This window comes from Oxyura jamaicensis, chromosome 2 (assembly GCF_011077185.1).
Source record: "Oxyura jamaicensis isolate SHBP4307 breed ruddy duck chromosome 2, BPBGC_Ojam_1.0, whole genome shotgun sequence".
In the NCBI taxonomy this organism is placed as follows: domain Eukaryota; kingdom Metazoa; phylum Chordata; class Aves; order Anseriformes; family Anatidae; genus Oxyura; species Oxyura jamaicensis.
In genome coordinates this window covers 64,359,008-64,379,778 of record NC_048894.1, presented here as the reverse complement: position 1 = coordinate 64,379,778, position 20,771 = coordinate 64,359,008, and the positions used below count along the sequence as shown (strand labels likewise).

The following is a 20,771-nucleotide window of genomic DNA, read 5'->3' as shown; positions in this document are numbered from 1 at the left end:
TAACTCCAGAGTCAAATGTGGAAAAGAGCCAAGTAGTCACTTTTTATTTCTTTAACCACCTTAGGACTGCATGGATGTGATCAGGATTTACTAGACTGTGTGCTGATTTGCACTGAATTTGGCATTCCTAAGTAATTGGTACGCTTCTGCAAATTGTTGACTGTGACTCTTGGACCTGTAGTATAGCAACAAGTGTCACTGTCTAGTGGATCACATAGCTTTTGTTAACTCATCTGTTAAAGCCATAAAGCTTGCTGAGGAGAGCCTTGGTGTACAGTGTGGTTTCACACTCTTCTCTGTCCTCTGCTGTGCGTGGGGTGTGCTCTTTGCCATGCTTCTCCTCTTAGCTGGCAAAAACAGAGGATTTCCATAGAGCACCAATTCTCCAGCATTGCTCAGAGGCTGTCTAGGCTATATACAAACCCTTTCGGGAGGTGAGAGCAATTGTTACTGCTCTAATCCTGCAGTATGCCATCTACAAAACTTTCTGGGAATCAGGACCCACAGGGTGTGCATTCACTCTAGAGGAAGCATGCCACAGCCTCAGGAAAAGACATGCATTCCTGCTGATGTTGAGTGATGAAAACTTGCTCTTAGAGGTCATGAGGGGATGTTTCTGTGTTTGCTGAGTGTTTTGCTAAAATACAAACCTGTCAATGGGGGAAAGAGCAATAAGATGAGAAACACTATGTAAGAGGAAGAATTAGTTGCAGAATTACAGGGAGAGTTGAGAATATATGCAGAAACTTCCACGGCCAAAAGAGCAATAGAGTTAAATCTATCTCTCTTGATATCATTGGGAGATCTTGCTAACATTCATATTGGTGTTCAAAGCGTAGTCTATAATGTTTCATGAGGGAAATTCAGACTGCTGACTTGCTGCTAGTACTGCAACTAAATTCAGTTACCGGTTCCATATTAGTGTGCCTCCTTTTACTTGCTTAAGCTCATATTGCCTTTTCTAGAGTGCTTCCTCATGTGTTTTTTGAGATGTTGTACGTAAATAGTGCTAAACCTTAAAATAAATAAATAAATAAAAATTGGAAGGTTTAGCTTTTTTCAGCATACATGGTTGAGCAATTTGTTCCAAGGAAGGCAAGTCTCTTGTTACCTGTGTTGTTGACTCGTGCTTGTTTTATTTTTAAAGAACAGTCTGTTAGAAGAAATTCTCTGATAACAAAACTGCTGTGTGCCTCATGAAGAATAAATTTTATCTACAAACAAGTTCTGTTTAGAATATAAATAATGGATAACAGTACTCTGAAAAATATTTTGACAGCACCCTTTTAAGCACTCTGGGAGTTCTTAAATGCAGTAATAGGCAGCTGTCAGGTACATTTACACTGCTTCTTCCACAAAGGACCTACAGTTATTAATCTTTCTTCAGTCTTTCTTGGTGACATTTTGCATCAAACATACTAGCAAGGTCAAGGTGAAGAGTTCTTAAGCTCTGCTTGGGGCTGATTTACAGATTTTCTTCAGAGCCACTACGAAGCAAGAACGTACAGCGAGAAATCAGCAATAAAAGTTTAATTGGCATCTTAGACCGTACGAACAAGATTCAGGGTGGCAGAAATTAAAAGTTCTAACGGCCTGATAGGTAGGATATGACCTAGGATATGACCTAACACCCCCAAAGTATGTCTCGTTTCCCTTTCAGTGTCTTGGGCTTTTTAGGATGATGAGGATACTCTTAAAAGATAACCTCTATGTTATCTTTCTAGTTAGTCTTGATAGGGGAATGGCTTGTGCCCACTTGGAAACTTCTAGTTACTGTCATCACAGGAGCCATGCTGAATGAGAGCAAAACCTGAAATTGCTCATTCTGTTCATGCCCAGTAATTCTCCAACTGGCGTCTTCTGGTTGAGGTTGACAGTGGAACCAGAACATTGGTGTTCCTTTGGGAAGATAATATTCCATTAAAACAAACAAACAAACAAACAAAAAATGCAAAGTAATTCTTTGTTACCCTCAAAAGAATGTGATTTGATTTCCTGCTTTAATGCTTGGCAGGGTCCCGAGTTCATTGGAGAACCACAGTTTAGATTGCAAGTCTTTGAGGGTTGTGACTGTCATTCAGGTGTTTGCTTGAGTGGTTTGCACATTTTAACCCCGACAGAGAGCTCTAAGGGTCACTATAATACAGTTTATAAATAACAATAGAAATATGGTGTTGTTATCCCTCACCACTTCTTTCACAGTCTCAGCCCTTTCCAGAGAGATGTGGAGCATTCTGCTAAGGGGCTTTAACTGCAGATCTCACAAAGATAAACCATCCCTAGTTTTGCCCCCAGAACCAAGTCATGTTTACTGAGCTCGTGTTGCTGCATAACTGCTACTAATCACTATCACAAAAAGGTAATTCTTTCAACAATAGATGCCATGGGAAATGAAGAGACGTGAACAAAATGCAAACAATAAGTAACCCTGGGACTTTGTTTACTCTTCACAACTCACTGCTCAGAGGCAATGGGTGAAGTTGCCACGTTCCAGTGGTTCAAAGAACAAACCACAAAGTGGTATTGTGAAAGAAGCTCCTGGAATGAACACAGCATGTTAAAATATAACATGGGTTCACCTGTATGGAAAAGGTTTATTTTATCTCCCTACTTCTTATTTTTTTAATGGTTTTATTCGTTAATATTTTTTGCCAGTTTTTGTTGCCTGAAATCATTGATGTTGCAAGGGGAGCTCTGTCTCAAGCCTCTGCTTGTTTTTTTTTGGCTTTTTTCTCGGAGGTGAATCAGTAAAGTTTGAAGTATGCCAGCGTGAAGATCTCCAGGCATGAATAGGCTGAAGAATGGAAAGCTTCTACTAACTAGAAAGCTTTCTTTTCATGAATGATGGGCCACAACTGTCCAACTCACCAAAGGAAAGTAGTTAAATTGAGAAGATTTTTATGTGTAAACTAGTAAAGTTTAAAAAAGTAAAAAAAAATTGTTAAGTGAAAGTAAAAAAAGATATTAAAAACATTTCCCTCAAGTGGGTGCCTGTGGGAAAAATGTTTAATGAATATTATCTGAAATTTGTAACTTCAATGATTCAGGCTCCAAGCATTTTTTTTTTTTTTTTGGTTTGTTTTTTTGTTTCTTTCTGAGGGATGTTGTAAAGTACCAGAAGCATCTATCTATCTCCACGCAGCCCTAACAGCAGTTTTGTTTGTTTGTTTGTTTGTTTGTTTGTTTTCCCAGTTAAAACAGATATAAATATCATTAACTGGAGTCAGTAGAGTGAAATTGGAGCAAAGCAAGTAAAGCAGAAATGAATCATGGTCCATGTCTCTATAGTAGGAGAAAGAGAAGACTTAGAAGTGGAAGGTGTAAGCAATTGTGGAGAGGAAAAATTTACTGCACTGTCATTTTTTATACTTTCCCCTGGTATGTGTGGGGTTTTGTTAGGTTTCAGGTGAGGTACGGTAAAGTATTTGCATACAAGAAACGTATGCTGCATAGAGACTGATCCCTCTTGAAGATTTACAGAGGGACCCAAATCTTATTCAGCATCAGTGTGAAATTTTTCATAAAATTAAGCATATTTTCTTCATTATCAGTGAGCACTTCTGTGACAAGCTCGATGTTTCTCTTAGAGCATTTCTGGAATGGCAGCATTTTGCATGTTTAAGACACTGAAACAGCTGCTAAAAGTAGCATATAATCAGTAAATTAAAGTACATCAGTGGGAGGTAGATAGTAATTTGAATGTTAGACTGTCTTATCTCTGTACATAATTATTTGTATTAAAAAAAAAAAAAAAAAAAAAAAAAAGGCCAAAAAGGGGGTAGAATCCCAGAGCCTGGTGCTAGCTTTTGCACTCTAGGTACTTTTGTGAATATATAATATTTAGTTTGGGTAACAACCTAGTCCAGATACATCTGGAATCTTTCGTTTTCCCTTGCCTTTCCATTGTTGAAACATAAGCGTGAAAAAAAATACTGAACATTTAGCATCAAGAGATCAGGTATTTAAAGACTGCATTATTTCAGATGCTGGGAATATTTATACAGTATTAGGCTTATTGCATATATTCTTTTTTTTTCCAGTACTCTTTTCATTGTTAAATTATAAATGTCACCTTATTACTCTTTATTCACAGTGGAAAAAAAAGTAATTTCTATATATATGATACAGGAACTACAGCATTGTTGAGTTGCAGTTACCGTAGCAAGCTCATTTTCTGCTATTTCATCCTAACCATCTTTTCCTCCACCTTGTATGAATACTGTTAAAACATGCAGGGTGAAATTTCTTTCTTCCTACACACAGGCAGAGTTGTCATGTGTGCTTTGGTAGGACTGCTCAGATGCTTGAAAATCCACCCCAAATCAGTCACAGGACCACGTGAGAGCATATGGACTGGTGGGGTACATGCAGCTTGTGCAGATTCCTGAGGATTTGAACCTGATAGGAAGTCGCTTTTCCTCTGATCCATGTTAAATCCTAATCATCCCCATTACTCCTCAGAGGGGAAGTAAATACGGTGGCAGAGATTGCAAGGAGGGCAATGGGCGAGGACTGGGTGCCAGAGCGATGTCACCCTTCGATGCATGTAATGACTGGTGTAAATCATCAGTCATTTTAAGGCAGCCAGTGAAAGCCATTACTCTTGCCAAGAATTCTAAAGCTTGCGGCATTAGATTTTATGAGTAAAAAACATAAGGCCAGTCTTTTTTTACCCATAATTTTATTCACTTATCAATATGAGCAAATATGGTAATTATGCCAGCTACGTGGGTAGAACAGTTTATAAATACAGCAGTAATAATTGCTAGCTAATTGGATCTTTTCCTTCACTGTTGCCCATTTTATAAATATCCCAGACTTGGAAGGAGTAGACTTTAATTGTACGTGTTGGGGGAACTCATCCTCTTTTTTTAAAAAACAAACAAAAAAAAAAAGGTTCCTTAATAATAAAAGGAAACTGAGAAATGTACTTTTGTTCTGCTAGACCACTGGTACACTTTTTCTAGTAATTTGGCCTGGTAGCAGTGGATAGCTGTGGAGTCCTACTCTGGAAGAGTTCTGGAGTCCCTGTTAGCAACTTCACCAAACTGAGAAGAGTCAATCCCCACACCACAGCAGGAGTGTTTTATGAAAAATACTAGAAAACAGAAACATTACCTGTCAGTATGTCTCCTTGATCTATCTACCCCTTTTCCTCTTTGCTGGGCTTCAGGAAAGCAGCTCCTGGGACAAGGGAGCTCTTCACTGCCCATGCCTCTGGTAGGCAGCAGGCAGCTGGAGCTGGGAAGGTGCTACTTAAATGTCCAGGACTTGAACCATGGGGAGAAAGCACTGCTAACTGCCTGTGCACAACCACTTCCTCCCTCCCTCTCTGACAAGCTGTGCGCAATGGTGTCCGATGCTACTGCAGAGCCCTGCCTCCATGGTCTAGTTGCTGCGTCTAGAGCAGAGGAGTTGGTCAGTCGCCATTCAGGAAGCTACTGGGTTTGATTGGAAGCATTTTTTCTCTGTAGCAGGCTATGTGTGAGCTAAAAAATGTCACCTCTACCTTCCCAAAGGAATGAAGAGGCATCTCCTATGGTATATTCAAAGCATTCTTGGTTTCCTACAGTGCCATGATATCCATATAGATTTGCCAGTCCACGAATAGTCAGTGCATAGTAGAGTTTAGTGCATATTAAAGAAGAAGTTTAGCCAAAGATACTGTTAGATTCACGTATCTTAAAATTAAATATATATATATATATCACAATGGTGGCTTGTAAAATAAATTATGTTTTTATTCCTAATACTTTGTATGTTTGAATGGTGTATGGAAGATATTAATTTTAATGATAGATGTATGGATATCTCATTTTCTTTCAGCGAGCATTAAACAGAAAAAAAATGACTGCATGTGAATTCAGCAATAAGGAAAACTCTGAATCAAGTACTGAGCATGATAAAGAAAATTCTTTTAACAAAACTGAACCAAGAAGAGTGAAAATATTTGATGGAGGGCAAGTATTGTACTTTGTGTAATATATATTGTTTGGAAAAATATTTTTTCTTGATTCTAGACTTTGCAGAGGTGTTGTTTCCTGTTAGATTTATTTTAGACAACAGTTCCCATACTGTGGTCTGTGGATGTTGGTGTATGTTTCTGAGAAAAATGGAAAGTCACCAGAAGCATGGAGCCATGAGGGTTACGGGGACATTATGAAATAAAGAACAATAGGCAGTGTGATTCATTTTTTTTTCCAAAGGGCATTAATCAGCAGTAAAGACAGCTACATACAGCCATAGATGTAGCCTATTTCCTGTATTTCTCTTATGTGATAAATAATATCTATTCTGCAATAAGCTTGTATAATTATTGCTAGAGCAGATACAGTCTGGGGCAGTCCATTTGCTGTCTGGAGGTTGCAGAAGTCCTGGTCTGAAAAGTACTATGGAAATACTTAACTGAGAGTTCCCATCTATGCACTGCAATACTTTTAAATCAGTTGCCTGGTATGAGTAACAGTTGCTTTAGCCACAGTGTTGTGCCATGTACAACATCTAATAAAACATATTTTTTTTAGTAGAAAAATGTGCCAGTGACACTTCTAAAAGTTCTGAGCACAAATGGTATGTATTTTATTGTTCTACTAATTGGTAATGGGCTCTAGGGCTTTCCATTGATGAATTTTTGTTTTGAGCCCAGTCTAGGCTAACAGTTAAGTTGTTACCAGCCACCCAGGTAAAACACTGCTATGTGCCTCAGCTCAGCTCCGGACGTTACAGGAACCAGGTCTCAATTTGCTGTCCTTGAGTAGAGAGGTGAATGGTGGAATACAGCCTAAGGGACTTTTTCCATCAAGAGACAGCCACAATAGATTGAGTCCTGAGCACATTAACAGGAACGTTTAAAGACATCCTCACTGTCACAACTAATGTTGTTCCTTCTCTGCATCCAGCACAGAGCATCAAAGATGCTCCTTTTAAAGCTTTCTCATGGTGCCCAAACTCACTTCCAAGAGCTGACATTTTTTCAGAGTATATTCCTGTGTTGCAAAGAAGAAATTTGAAATCTTGAAATGCTTAGTATCAAGTGGCACCTTTATTAAAAAAGATTAATCCTAAGCAAGTCCATGATTATGAGTTTAACATAAGAAATGCACAAGTAGAAAATAGTTTCTTTTTGTTGTTTTCTTATTTTACTTTTTTTTTTTTTTTTTTGATTTCATAGATTATGGTTTCTAACTAGATTTCTTTTTCCCTTTACACCTAATTTTTCCCTTTACACCTAATTCCCTTATTCTTATGATGCTGTTACTAGGTACAAGTCAAATGAAGACTATGTGTATGTTCGGGGGAGAGGAAGAGGGAAATACATCTGTGAGGAATGTGGAATACGTTGCAAGAAGCCCAGTATGCTGAAGAAGCATATTCGCACACATACAGATGTCCGTCCTTACCATTGCAATTACTGCAACTTCTCCTTCAAAACTAAAGGTAGGAGTTTCGGTGTACATTTTTCCCCTTTTTTTCTTCAGCATTAAAGCACAATTCTTTTCTTCTCAAATTTGGCTACCTATAAGCCAAAGAAATTGCTTCTCTGTGGAGTTTTGTTGACTAATATTTCCAGGATTTGAAGTCTCTGATCTCCTTCTTTTCCTTTGTTTTCTGTATGCTTATTCAGATAATCACATCTTTATATGAACAAACTGTGTGGCATGTTGTGGTAGGTAAGAAATTAGAGCGGAAAATGAAAATATGGGAGTATGGTGAAAGTTATGTCCCATCCCGTGTAGCGATGTGAGCAGTTTTAGGTCCCCACTGATGATCATTTGGACGTATGACATTGGCATATTTTGTACTCCTATTAGCACTCAATTTAAATGCTCCAGTAAATAAATTGGCCTTTATTAAATTATTATATTAAAATGATTTCTATCTCCTCAAAGGACAAAGTTCATTTTCCCCTTGAACTTGTAAGACCCAAAGATGGACCCATACTTTCTAAAACCTATTTACACAAGTACTTAAATGCATCCAAATGTAAATAAGAGGTGAAAGAGCCAGGATACATTCATATCCAAAATACTTTCAGTGAAAATTCAAAGCAGTAAAATTTTTCTGAGCTTTGAACATCTTTTAGCTATAATTCCCCTCAGCTATAACCTCAGAAACATTTGTACTTTTGGTGGGCTTGAGACTACTCAGCAGTTAGGCGGAAAACTTTCAAGAAATAACAGAATTGCAGAAAGCAGGATGGATATTTTTCAGATGTGTTCAAACCTAACACTGCTTCCTGACACCCTGGGGTGTCATGTTGCTTTGTCACACCATCTTTAAGATGAAATACTGGATTGTGAACCCGATAAATTCTGTTACGTTTTTTGCTGAGTAGCCTTGCCGGCCCAGTTGAGGTAATTAAGTTTTACCCATTTAAAAATCTCCCTTTCTTCAGTTGTAGAAGATGCTTGTACTTGATTCTTGTTCTACAATTTCTGTCATGGCTGCTGCCATTACTGGCAAAATTAGATGCAGAGCTGAGTGCTTAAAGTTTGGTAAACCACCCTTCATGAAAGGACAATGTAGGCAATAATTTCACACAGCTGGGTATTTTGCTATTTTTGAGTCAATAGCAACACCATATAGCTTCATAACAAGAAATTCAAAATTTGGGCTGAAATTCTAACCTTATTTTAAAGTGGGAATTACATATTCCATAACTATAGAAGAGTCAGTGTTTTACCCACTGTAACTTCCATCTGAATGTCTCAAAGAAACTGTTTTTGTAAGATAATATTAAGTGTGAAGTGAGTTGTTACTTATATACATTCAACATACTCATCAATTATAACTCTCTAATCAACTTTTAATTTTCTTTCCAAAGGAAGAGGGAACAGTAGCTCATAGAGCCTCTCAGTAGTTATGCAGTGATTTTTGAGATTGAGAGCTAATATTTTCAGGCTCTTAGTATGAATAAAATTAATCTAGTTGTTTAGGTTGGCAGTGGAAATAATTGAAACCATCACATACTAAAAGAGCTGCACGATAATTATCTTCAGTTTCACATGGTAGTTTTTTGTCAATATAATTTTGAAGACTGAATCAGCCTTTATTTCTATTTATCAGAAAGAATTGAGGGATGTTTTACATGCATGCAAAATGCATCATTTTCTATTATTTCTACCTTATTCTATTTTATTTCAGTAAATAATTGAGCCTGGGAACTAGTAGCATTCATGATGATGAATCTGCCCTAGCCCTTGATTAACTTATATTGAGGGGCAAGGCTCTGTCAGGTGTGCAATTAAATTATACAGTTGGTTGTAAATGTAACTGAACGAGATACAGACGTGTGTATATTGGGGTATATTTGCATAGTCAAAGAGTATTTAATTTTTGGTTTCTTATTTCCTAAGGAAATTTGACAAAACACATGAAGTCAAAGGCACATAGCAAGAAATGCATGGATTTGGGAGTCTCAGTAGGCTTAATAGATGACCAAGATGGAGAAGAAGAATTTGGTAAGAATTTAAAATCTTTTCTTTACTGCATTGCGGTATTTATTTTATCATCCTGGTTTCTTACACTTTATTTTCCAAAGCTTTTAAATTCTTGTAGAGGGAAAAGATACAGAGATAAAAATCTTAGAATCTAGTCAAAGAGAGCAAGAAATAATGGAAAAACCTTCACCAAAATAAATGACAAGCATATGCTAAAGATATTTTGTTGCTGAGTTTTTCACAGTGTTATGCAGTTTAACTTTATCGGTTTCACAGATAAATATGTGAAGATTTAAAGTACCAAAAGAACAGCTGTGTCTAGGGGAAATAAAAAGTGAAATGTAGTATTTTTTGAAAATAGTTGTGCATGAAATTGTCAAAGTTTTGAATACACGTTTTGTAAATTGTATCAATAACACACCCCACAGAAATACATATATTTGCTGAGTTCTTTGCACAGGCTTTTTAAGGAGGCTGATTATCTTCAGGTGTAGAGTGCTGTCCTTCACAAATAACTGGGCATAAATCAATAGATAGAGACCAGTTTTTCATCTTGACCTGTTCTACTCTTCCATTAGTGCCAAGAGTGTTATCAAGATTACTTGCTAATAATTGAAATTCTGCACTTTATGCATACCAAGACCGCTCTACTGAAAAAGAGGTGAGATTGAGGACAGTCAAGGAGGCCACACTGGGGTCATGTAGGCTTTGCTCAGCATGATAAGAGAGATGTAGCTGCATCAGATGCAGCGAGATGTAAGACAGGTTTTTGTGTTAGGACTTCAGTTTGGGTCTCAACATGTCTTGATGCAGTGGAGGCATTTTCTACATCCTCCCACTTCTCAGCAGGGATTTGAGTCCTGTTGCCTTGCCTTGTATTTTTCTTTTTTCAGTGGAATAGTTTATTAGATTGTGGATGATGTTTTGAGAAACAAAAGCAGTGGGGTCTTCAATTAAACAGTAAAGGGCAAGAAAGATGAATGCACTTGCTCCCATATGACAACCACTAGTAGAATAAGAGAATCGTGTTGAATCTAATTATAAATTATGTTGGGAATATGACTCAGGTAGGATGATTCAGTAGTGCACTACATACTAAGAAACTTGCCTTTTCTATTTTTAGCATTGTTAGTTATATTCCTTTTTAGTAAGGTTAAAACCTTTTCCCCCTTTGCAATTGAGGTACCAAACAACACAGAAGATAGGCAGCAGGACAATTTACTATCCTTTCCTCACAGATAAACAGTGTTCATTAACATTTTAAGCATTTGCTTGACAGAAAAATTGTCATCACTTTTTTAAACATTATTCTGTAGCTTTCAACATTTTATTCAGTTTTATAAACCACTATGTATGTCCATTTTCTAGGAATTGAAAACATTTTATTCATTAAGTTGGTATTCCCAATTACATACATGTGCAGTTCTAATGTAATGGTTATTGTTTAAAACGTTGATTTATCAGTAATACCCTGTAGAAATAAGCCATTTCAAGCAGTTGTGGAAAGATTGTTCTTCTTTGTCTCTAGTACTGTACAACTGAAAATGTCCTTATATATTGTGTAATGGTCTATTACAGGTGTATGTAATGATAGTATAAATATTCTATATATTCCCTGAAATATGTTCTTTGTTTCAGCACAGTAGTTACTTAAATTAAAATATTATATTTTGGCGGAAAACAAACAAACAAAACCAACAAACAGAAAAAAAAAAAGACAAACATTTGCTAGGGTTTGCCACAGATCTATGAAATTATTCCAGAAATTCAATTTTAAGGCTGCAGTGCTTTTTTTTTTCCAAACAAAATGGGGAACACTTTCTTTTTTTTCTTTTTTTTTTTTTTTTTTTAAACTGAGAACCCAAAAACAAACATCAACTTCTGATGAAATCCCTATCATTTCTAAATGATCTGGCTCAGGTACCCATAGCAAAACCAGCTGTGCAGCACAAAGCTCAGCATAAAAAATCCCATCCAAGAAGCAGGGTAATTAAGCCGATGATAAACACGTGTCTGCCACGGCCAGCCCAGTCCAGCTTCTCTAGCTGCTGCACAATGCAGTGCATTTACAATTATTCGTGGACATTCAATGAGTAGCCGTACACTTTAAAAATATGATTTAATCTCTCAGCTGATCTAGCTGCATGGGAAGGTGTTTCTCATAATTCAGAAACTTGCTTGTTGGCACATCTTTAAAGCAGAGTCAGGAAGAAAACAAAAAGTGCAAATTATTTGCATATGGGCTTCTTTAAAATGTAGGTGGTTCTGCTGTGCTCTCTGAAATCCAGTACATACTAATCTTTTGGTTGCATTTGAATGTAAGTGACTGTTTTTTGAGGCACGTAGGCAGTCTCCTTGCGTAGTGAAAAGGTGGCTTTGACCACCCTTTGGCTCCCCTTCCCCAGGGCAACCTGGCAGGGTTTGTCCCTGGGGCAATACCCTCTCCTGCCAGGGCTGGGCTTGGGGAAGGAGTTCCCTGCCAGACCAAAAGGTCTGCGCAGTCCAATTGCTTTCTTCAGTTGGAAAACAATGTGAGATGATGTGGAGAAAGGTGCAGAAAATCTGATAAGAAATAATTGTGACCTCAGGGAAAAAAAATCTTGTTTCCTGTAGGCTGTGCAAGGTTGGCTGGTTTCCTGACCCGCAGAATGTCTGTGTCTAGTTCCTTACCCAAATACTGATTATTCTTAAAGCAATAGAAATGTCAACACCTTTCATTAAAACAACTAAGCTGTGTATCTATTGTCAGACTTTGAATTAGATAATTCATTTCAGAGAGTTAGCAAGAAATTTAACAAAGCCACCAACCTTTTACTTGCTAAGGAATTTGACAGTTCTACTTTTATGCATTTTTTTAAGCACAGACAGTCATGATTTGAATATGTCAGATTTATATCAGAAGTTAGCTTTGCCCTGACTGTAGTACACATAATGAACATATACATATTGAGTAAGGAGTGCAAAACTGTACAACCTGAACACAGACATGCACACACACACAACCTTCAGTAATATGAGAAGCTGAAGGTTTGTTGTGCTGTCTCATCTAGGGGGAAAAAAAAAAAAAAAAAAAAAAAAAAAAAAAAGAGAGAGAGAGAGATGCCCTCTAGCTGTCTGAGAATGTATGTGATCAGAGCTTTTAACAGCATTCTTTGTATGTGGACTTGTCATCATCTGGGTATTAGTAAATACTTTCCGGCCTGGCTTTTTGTGTTTAAAACTATTCCCTCATCCATTTATCTTTCATTTTCTGCTCTGTGGAATGTTCTTGTCACCAAAATACAGGGTTACAATGTAAGGAATGTTAATATCTGAATTAAATTGTCAGATGAGGTGAACTGTTTAGTGTGATGGACTACAACTGGAGATACCCTCTTTTGCTGTGTGAACTCAACATTTTGCTATGCAGTCTTAAAAACAACAATTTGTCTTCAAATTAAAATAGTTGATAACTTTAAACTCATAATACTTCATACATAAGCTAGTGCATGAGTGGTAGGGTATGCCTAAGTAAATGTGAAGATGAGAGTTATTAAATAATGAAGTCTGTAAATGGGGAGAAATTATTTAAATTGAGTATAGAAAACAATATCCAGAAATATTCCAGATGTACCTATAATAAGGCCTAATTTTAAGTTTCATGTGTGTCTTATATAGATATATATATGTACACATAGTATAAAACTCTCATTTTCTGCAATATTAAATAAACCTTTCTAAAGATAGTGTTTCTGAGTTAATTAGCTATATATTATTATCATAGTGGATCTTAAATTAGTTTCCACGGCTCTTCATTAGCTTAATCATGACTCACTCACTGTGTATTCACTGCACCTCCATTTAAGTAAAAATAAATGAAAATTCTTGCAATAATATCCTCCTTTTGTAAGTAGAATGGAAAGGGGGTTCTGTGTAACTCACGTGATTTTTTTATTTATATTTTTTTATTATTTTTTTATTTTTTTTTAGTATCACTGCCTAGTCTTCAACTAGATGTATATTAAGTATGCTGGAGCCTTACGCCTACAGCCTCAGAATAGACTAGCTAATGCTAGGGTGGATTTACAATATATAGGTTACCCTGGAAGATTTAGGAATAAATAATCTCTTTAAGGAAACAGAAGTTACTCTTTTTTTTTTTTTTTTTAGGTTATTTTTACTTTATTTTCTGTACTCCTAGGAGTGAAAGTCAAAAGCTCACTTCTTTTTTTTTTCTCATTTATGAGGAGCAATGGCTATTATCAGTCTGAATTTAACCCCGTAGATGTCACTGTGAGTTCTGTGTGGTGATGATGAGCTGACAATATGAGTGGACAATAGCTGAAGCAAGACTGAAATCAGTCAAGTAAAGCCTGTGAAAGGACTTGAAAAGGCAGGGAGACAACAAGTTTGGATATAGATGCTAACATCATTTCACCCAACAGTATTTTGTTTACCCTTACTTTTTAAAATTTGTTTGAATGGTTGTGGAACGGTCCATTGCAAGAGTAATTCAATAGGCAAAAGGCAAGTCTAAGGTTTTATTTGTTTAGAAAAACACATAATATGTTAATAACATACAGACCTTACTTTTAAGTTAATGATTATATGATACCATACTCAAAATATTTCTACCTTTATTGCTATATTGTATATATATTTCTTAAATTTGATGGAGAAGAGAGAGAGAACAGATGCATTGTTACTAAATGCTTTTATATAGATTTTATATTAATCCGTAACTGAAGACACTTACACAATTTGAGTTAATAAGCACTGCTTTGAATAACTCACATGCTAAGAGCCTATAAATCTAAATCTACAGAGAGAATCAATGATGGAAGTAGGCAGTAGACAACAAATACTTAATAAAATGTCTTTAATCTGTATAAGCAGATCTAATAGTGATACCTATAGTCAGTCTAAGTACCTGTTTCCATTTTCTTAGAAACTCATAAAACTTAAGCAATCTGGATTTATATTTTCAGGGCTTCGTGGCAATGAAAGAACACAAACAAACATTTTGCTCTTCATGTGAAAATCTGCCTCAATATGGTCAAGTTATAAGCCATCAAACTTTATCATTGGATTTGGTGCAGAAACCACTAAGCCTGTAGGACCAGGGCCTGATAAAACAGATCATGTAGTGGACTAATTGGTCATAATATGTCAATTAAAATTACAAACTCTAAGTTTAGATTCTGAAGAACATTTCTACTGGTACTTTGCAATATAATAATAATTAGATGACCATTGTTAAAATAATGTACAATAAGGATTCATGTAGGAAAATCTTTAAAATAAAGAACTTTAAAGTACATAGAGAAAACCCTATATTCATAGCATTGCGAAAAAAGTAGCACATAGACTTATCAACCCCAGGCAGTTTGCTAATGGACATATTAGGATACCAATAACTCCAACTGATTCTATTGTGCTAAAGAACTTTAAGGGTTTTTCTTTCTTGCTTTGGGGTAAAATATTATAACAGAGCCTTAGCCAATTAGCTCATCAACACCATAAACAAAATACATACCTGATTAACAATCTGAGGAAGGACAAAATAAATGAATAAATAAGATTTCTGGGTATGATTTTTATGAGTTTACATAACTACATAGGATTTAAAAAAAAAAAATATGATTATAGCTGGAATGCTAGCAAAATCCTTGATCAAAAATTGTCAGCCTATCTAGTATACCTTTGTTTCCAGCTGTTACTAATTTTTGAAGCATTTATGTCTAAAGTACCAAGTTTTCCTGTGAAGTCCAGAAAGAAAAGGGCTTAAAAGAAGAGATTGCAGCGGTTGACAGAGGATGAGAGACATTCCTTACTCTTCCATAAATACTCCTTATCAAAAATTGAGGCTGTCTTGAACAGCCTTTCTGCTAAGATGATAAGAGTTACAAATTTTAAAGAGAAGTAGCTTTTATAAAACAGAACAGCTTTTCGGTGTTCTTCAGACATGAGAATTACAGGTTGGGTTCATGTAGGACTTTGGATATGCTTTTTCAGTACTGTTTGCAAGCTTCCTAAGCAAAGGTTGGAAATAAGAGAAGTGCAGCACAGCTAGGAAAGTGCTCCAGGAACCCCACTGGGGGCTTGCTTTGCTGATAGCAGATGCCTTGCTGAATGATATGTGCAGAGTGACTTGAAGAGGCTTTGGATCAGGTATGTGTTGAAGGAAAAGAGCCTTCCCTATTAAGTGTGAAACTTTTTTCTTTTTTTTTTTTTCTTTCCTCTTAACTTTCACAGCACAAGCCATTTCCTTATATGCTAGTGAATTTGAATTTATGACTTATCCTTCACTCTAAAATATCCCACACTGATTTACAACCTCAAACAAAGTTGAACACAGAAGCACAGAAGTAGTTCTGTTCCCTTTGGAAATTAAGTAATTTATAGTTATGTATATCAGCTACATAAACATATGTTCATAAGCACTTGTTCATAGTTTAAGGTAGGAAGTAAAGAATTATTTTTTCCCAATTAAAAGTGCAAGACGATGTGTAGTAAGCTGAGCACTGTTACCAAAATGGAACTGGGCCAGAACTCCGTGATTAACAAGACGGTGCTTGGGAAACCAAGCAACCAAGTTTTCGCTGTAATGAGTGGTCACAGCTTCAATACCTTCTTTGGGTAGACCCATAACCTGCCTGGTTCCTCTGCCACCTCAAACTCCAGAATCAGGTCCTCCCACAATTCCACCTATGTGCAGTGAAGCTTGAAGGGATCACTTGCAGAAAAGTTTGGGCACCTCTTGTTTCTGCAGACACACACGGATATAGAAGGAAGAGCAGTCCATTTTGCATTGCCAGAGAAAGAAAACACAGATTTGGGTTTTCTTGGTTGTTGTTTTTTGTTTGTTTGTTTGTTTTTCATCTAATGTTTCCAAAACAGTGTGGGAGTAAGGGAACCACATTCATCGCTGTCACCTCATCCACATTGCAGGCTCTGGCCCCAGGTAACCACACTTAAATAGAAGCTGGCAAACTTATAAAGGGTGGAGGTAAACAGGGAAACAATAGAGGGAAATGACAATCCCACAGAGTACTGCCTTTAAGGAATCTGTGTCCCACGCGTGGTTCCCCTTTACCCTTTCTATGTTTTTTTTCTAGAAGGCACATGCAGAAAAAGATCTACATAAGCAATGTTTTGTAGTAAATCCTGTAGTGCTTTTAAATGTTGATTTTAAAAGGGTAGTTTCATATTATGAATCAGGGAATGTTTGAGCATGTATTTTCCCTTTAAAAATGTGGCATCAGTCTAATCACTTCAGGTAGTTTATTTTGCCAATGGAGACAGTCATTCATGATGGAAGTCAACTTCGTAGAAAATGTGATTCATGTAGAAAGAGGGAGAGAAAAGAAAAGAAGCAGTAGGATTTCCCAGATGAAATATAGGTATGTGATGTTGGTAAAGAGAAGAGTACCCTACAATGAGATCAAAATAGAGAGGAAGTCTGGTCTGAAACCCAAGACTTTGTAACGCTCCATGCATTATTTTAGAAGTTGCAAGAAATGCATAGGTCACCCTTTAGATGTAACACATGGAGAAAATTTCAAAATCTGTTGCAGAGGCACTGAGTTCCGTTCAAAACTCAAACATATATGGAGGTTCTAGTATTTTAGATTTATTTGCTTTGCAAATTACTGTTGAAGAAATGTTTGTATGAGGAAGAGAAATTACAGAAATACAGAGAAAAACTGTTGAACAACTCTATGTTATTTTGCTAATAACATCTTTAACAATGCTACTCCCAATATTTTGGGGATGGACTTTTCTGAATTAATTTTTCCACTAAAATGTATTTTGTTCTCTAACAGCTTTGTCTGTAGATGAGATTTTTTTAATGAAGACTATATAAAATCCTAAAAAATACTTTTATTAGAACCATTCCAATGACCTAGAGGATTTAGCATATTTTTAATAACATTTCAGTTTCATGCCTGCTGTAGTAAATGTAGAAAACCTATAGTTTCCATATTTAGTTAGTGTACAAATTACTGTGTAGGCAAAGAGGGGCAAAGTCACTACAGAGGGATTTTTTCAAATAAGCTATTAGTCTTGTTCCTAATTGCACTGCTCATTTGAAAGGCTTGCAATGATAGGTAGCTTACTGAGATGTAGCTCACTTAAACCCATTTATTTTACCTGGAGCTCAAGATGCTTATTTTGGTTTTGGTAGCATAGCAGCCTAATGTATTTGTCATACATCCTCCTTCTTGTAAAAGTCTCATTTTTTTCAGGGTTATTCATTCTGATGGTAAGCTGCTGTGCAGATTTCCCTCAAACAGAATCTCTGAAATTTTAGCTAACCAGCTGCCACTGATTTTGCAGAGCCAAATGATTTTTATGCTTGTATTTTGGGGGGTACCTTAGCAGACAGACCTTTAATCAAATACGAAATATTAGTGCATGCAAAGCATTTTGTCTTTTATAAAATGTGATCCCAGACAGCCTGTCTTGGAATCAGATACAGCAGATGAGATTTTGTCTCTTTACTAGAGAAGATTCTTTCCAAGTTATGATATAAAAGGAGGTAAAAAGCTGCAGTAGAACTATATTTTGTAGAAAAATGTACCAATAGACAGCAAAAAGTATTTGATCCAGTTTGACTTTAAGATGTGAAGTCAGGAGGGTTTCTTCTTATGAATAAAATTTCATGCATTAGTAAGTTTTTATAGGATTAGGGGTTTCTTGCCTCCTAGGGCATCTTTGATGACTTGCTCATAATCCTTTCAAAACATGAGCAAAGTGAAGAAGTCTTGTAAGCTCTAATTTTGATCTCTTTTGCCTGTTAATGAGACAGATTCCTGACTAACAGCCTCCAGTCTTTCTGTTTGTATCTATCAAAAATTTTTGCAGCAATGATTCATATTAGGTATAAGGACACCCACTGATGAATCAGAACCAGCTAGAGAATATCCCAGTGTGAAGGTTGGCAGAGGAGCTTCGTATGTCATCACTGGGAACCTAATGAAGCAGGAATCTGCTTGCTTCTCCTCAAGCGAAAGAGTGAAGGGTGACTTTGAGCAAATGGCTATAAATGGCTTAAAACAAAACAGCCAAATCCAAAAGGTTGAAAACAACACAAACACAGACGATGAAAGATTATGTAACTGTAGAATTAAATATGTACACTGAAAAATTCTAGTGAAAATCTTCTTGGTTGTTTTGATGCAGTGGGAAGTGCACATGGTTTTTAAAAAAAAAAAAGTGGGAAGTGCACGTGTTTTTTTTTTAAAAAAAAACCCTCGGGTTTTTTTTTTTGGTGTTTCTAATTACTCCCTTCTACCTCTTTCCTAATCTATCTGTGACCTTCATTGGCTTAACTTCTAATTCTCCCTTTTGCAGGTGAGAAACAAAGATTTGGCTGTGACCGGTCAGGGTTTGATGCAGAGGAGTCTGATGGTGCAGATGAAGATGAAAATGACAACGAAGAAGATGATGAAGACAGCCAAGCTGAGTCAGTCCTATCCACAACCCCCTCAGTGACAGCCAGCCCCCAGCATCACCCCTCTCGACACAGCCTGCAGGATGCCACAAGTGCTGATGAAGATACCAGACTGCCAGACTGCTTTGCTGGGGTTCACACGGACTCAATGGATGGTCTACCAAAAGCACTGCTGACGAAGATGACTGTCCTTAGCACGGTGCAGTCAATTAGCAGGACCTCCAGGTCGCCAGCAGAGGTCACCCACCAGGAAGCACATGAGGATAAAGCCCAGGAGAGAGGAGCAGGTCCCCACAATGCTAGTGCTGTGCTGGCAGATGTTGCTCCTACATCTCCAGGTAACCAGATGTCTGTGGATTACCCTGTTACAGAAGCAGCTATGGGCCACTCCTTAATATCAACTGCAGTTCTTACAAAGGTAAGAATGTCCAACTCGGGGGAGGTGGAGGGGAATTGGGGTTTTAAAGATCTTTTTGGAGACTTTTCAGAGATCAAAATGTTTGCCTTTCCCTGTATTCTTAGAGTTGCTGGCTGATGCTTTAGAAGAGTTGAAAGTAATTGAAGTACAGGCTGTAGAAACAACAATGTCGTGGGAGCACTGGTTTTTAAAATTCTGTGATTTTGATACAAAGGATTAATTGGAACATGGTCATTTCAGCTGAAGTCTGGAACCAGTAGATTGTGTTACTAATGAGAAGGAATATAACAGATATGTGGAATGAACGTGTGGTGGTGGTTATGAAGTTTTCAGTAGAAAGTGAAATCAGAAGTCACTTTGAAATATGACACTTATTGTCACTTTGAAATATGACAATAGAATCATTGGTAACTCCTAAGGGAAATTAATCTAGTCCCAAAGGTTTTTGCCTTATTACTGAAAAAAAAAAAAAAAAAAAAAAAAAAGTGCAGTGGCTTATCTCTCCTCCAAATATGCTTAAGCAGTAGAATTAGAAAGGAGCACCATATGTTCGAGGAAGCTAGGAGATTGCCGTCGCACAATAGCAAAAGGAGAGACAAGCACAGATCTGAGATCTGAGTTCCCAATGCTGTCAGTTTTCCCCAAACTGAAAGAATGTTTTAGTAAGAAAAGAATTGATTGTCTATGCCTATTCTAGACATAGAGCTCTTCAAAGCATGAGGAAAGATGAGATCAGTCCATGTGCAAGACTGCAGGTGTATTCAGTAATGTTTGCAACCAGTGCTGGAAAGCACAGAGGGAAACCAAAGGAAACTGGCAGGTATTAGGCATTTTACAATTCAAGAATATTTTAATGGACTTTAAATATATTTAGATATATTTATATAGAGAGAGAAATATAAGAATATTATAATGGACTTTGGGGACACCATAAATCATATACTTGATTGACCCTAATGATATCTCTTGAAAGTTTTGAATACTTACTGCGACCATGAAGGCAGTAGGGCTTCCCAGAGTAATGTTCAGAAAAATGTGATACAAAATGTTCAATGGTTTAAAATAAAGGAGTAATTACTGCATTCTCTGTGATGAATTTAGCATTTACAAGCAGTATATGCATGCAGTTACAGAAAAATAAGCAGCAGGAAATTTTCAAAAGCATAAACAGTAAGTAAAAATTTCATTATAATTTAAGTACTTAGTTGCTTGTTTGTTCTTTGAAAATCTACTGAATTTATTTAAGAAATAAGAGAATGAACTGTGGACAAGGAAAAAAAAAATTAAAAATTATTGCTGCATTTCATTGTTTGACCCATGTTCATTCCTACTGGTAAGAACTGTGAGTCCATGTAGTAAGTTTGAGTTGGAGCGATTTTGTAGTAGAACAGGGAATAAAATGTAGTGGTCTCTGGTCACTGCAGCCAGCTTCCACAGAAGGTAGGAACATAATATTTGTGTTTTGTATTTTCAGTTG

The 20,771-nt window shown here is 36.7% G+C and overlaps 1 protein-coding gene across 6 annotated transcripts in view; it reads left to right on the top strand.

Moving 5' to 3' along the window:
- The window catches only part of HIVEP1 (HIVEP zinc finger 1), a 116,577-nt gene that overhangs the window by 84,246 nt on the left and 11,560 nt on the right, over positions 1-20,771 (top strand). For 5 of the 6 annotated variants that reach the window (XR_004747856.1, XR_004747854.1, XM_035316107.1 and 2 more), the window contains exons 5-8: positions 5,827-5,960; positions 7,262-7,441; positions 9,355-9,461; positions 18,777-19,294. Coding sequence is in view for 4 of the 6 variants with exons in the window: in XM_035316107.1 (XP_035171998.1) it covers positions 5,827-5,960; positions 7,262-7,441; positions 9,355-9,461; positions 18,777-19,294 (939 nt within the window). In the remaining 2 variants the exon portion in view is untranslated. The remainder of the gene's footprint in view (positions 1-5,826; positions 5,961-7,261; positions 7,442-9,354; positions 9,462-18,776; positions 19,295-20,771) is intronic. The other variant, XM_035316105.1, reaches the window with a different exon arrangement.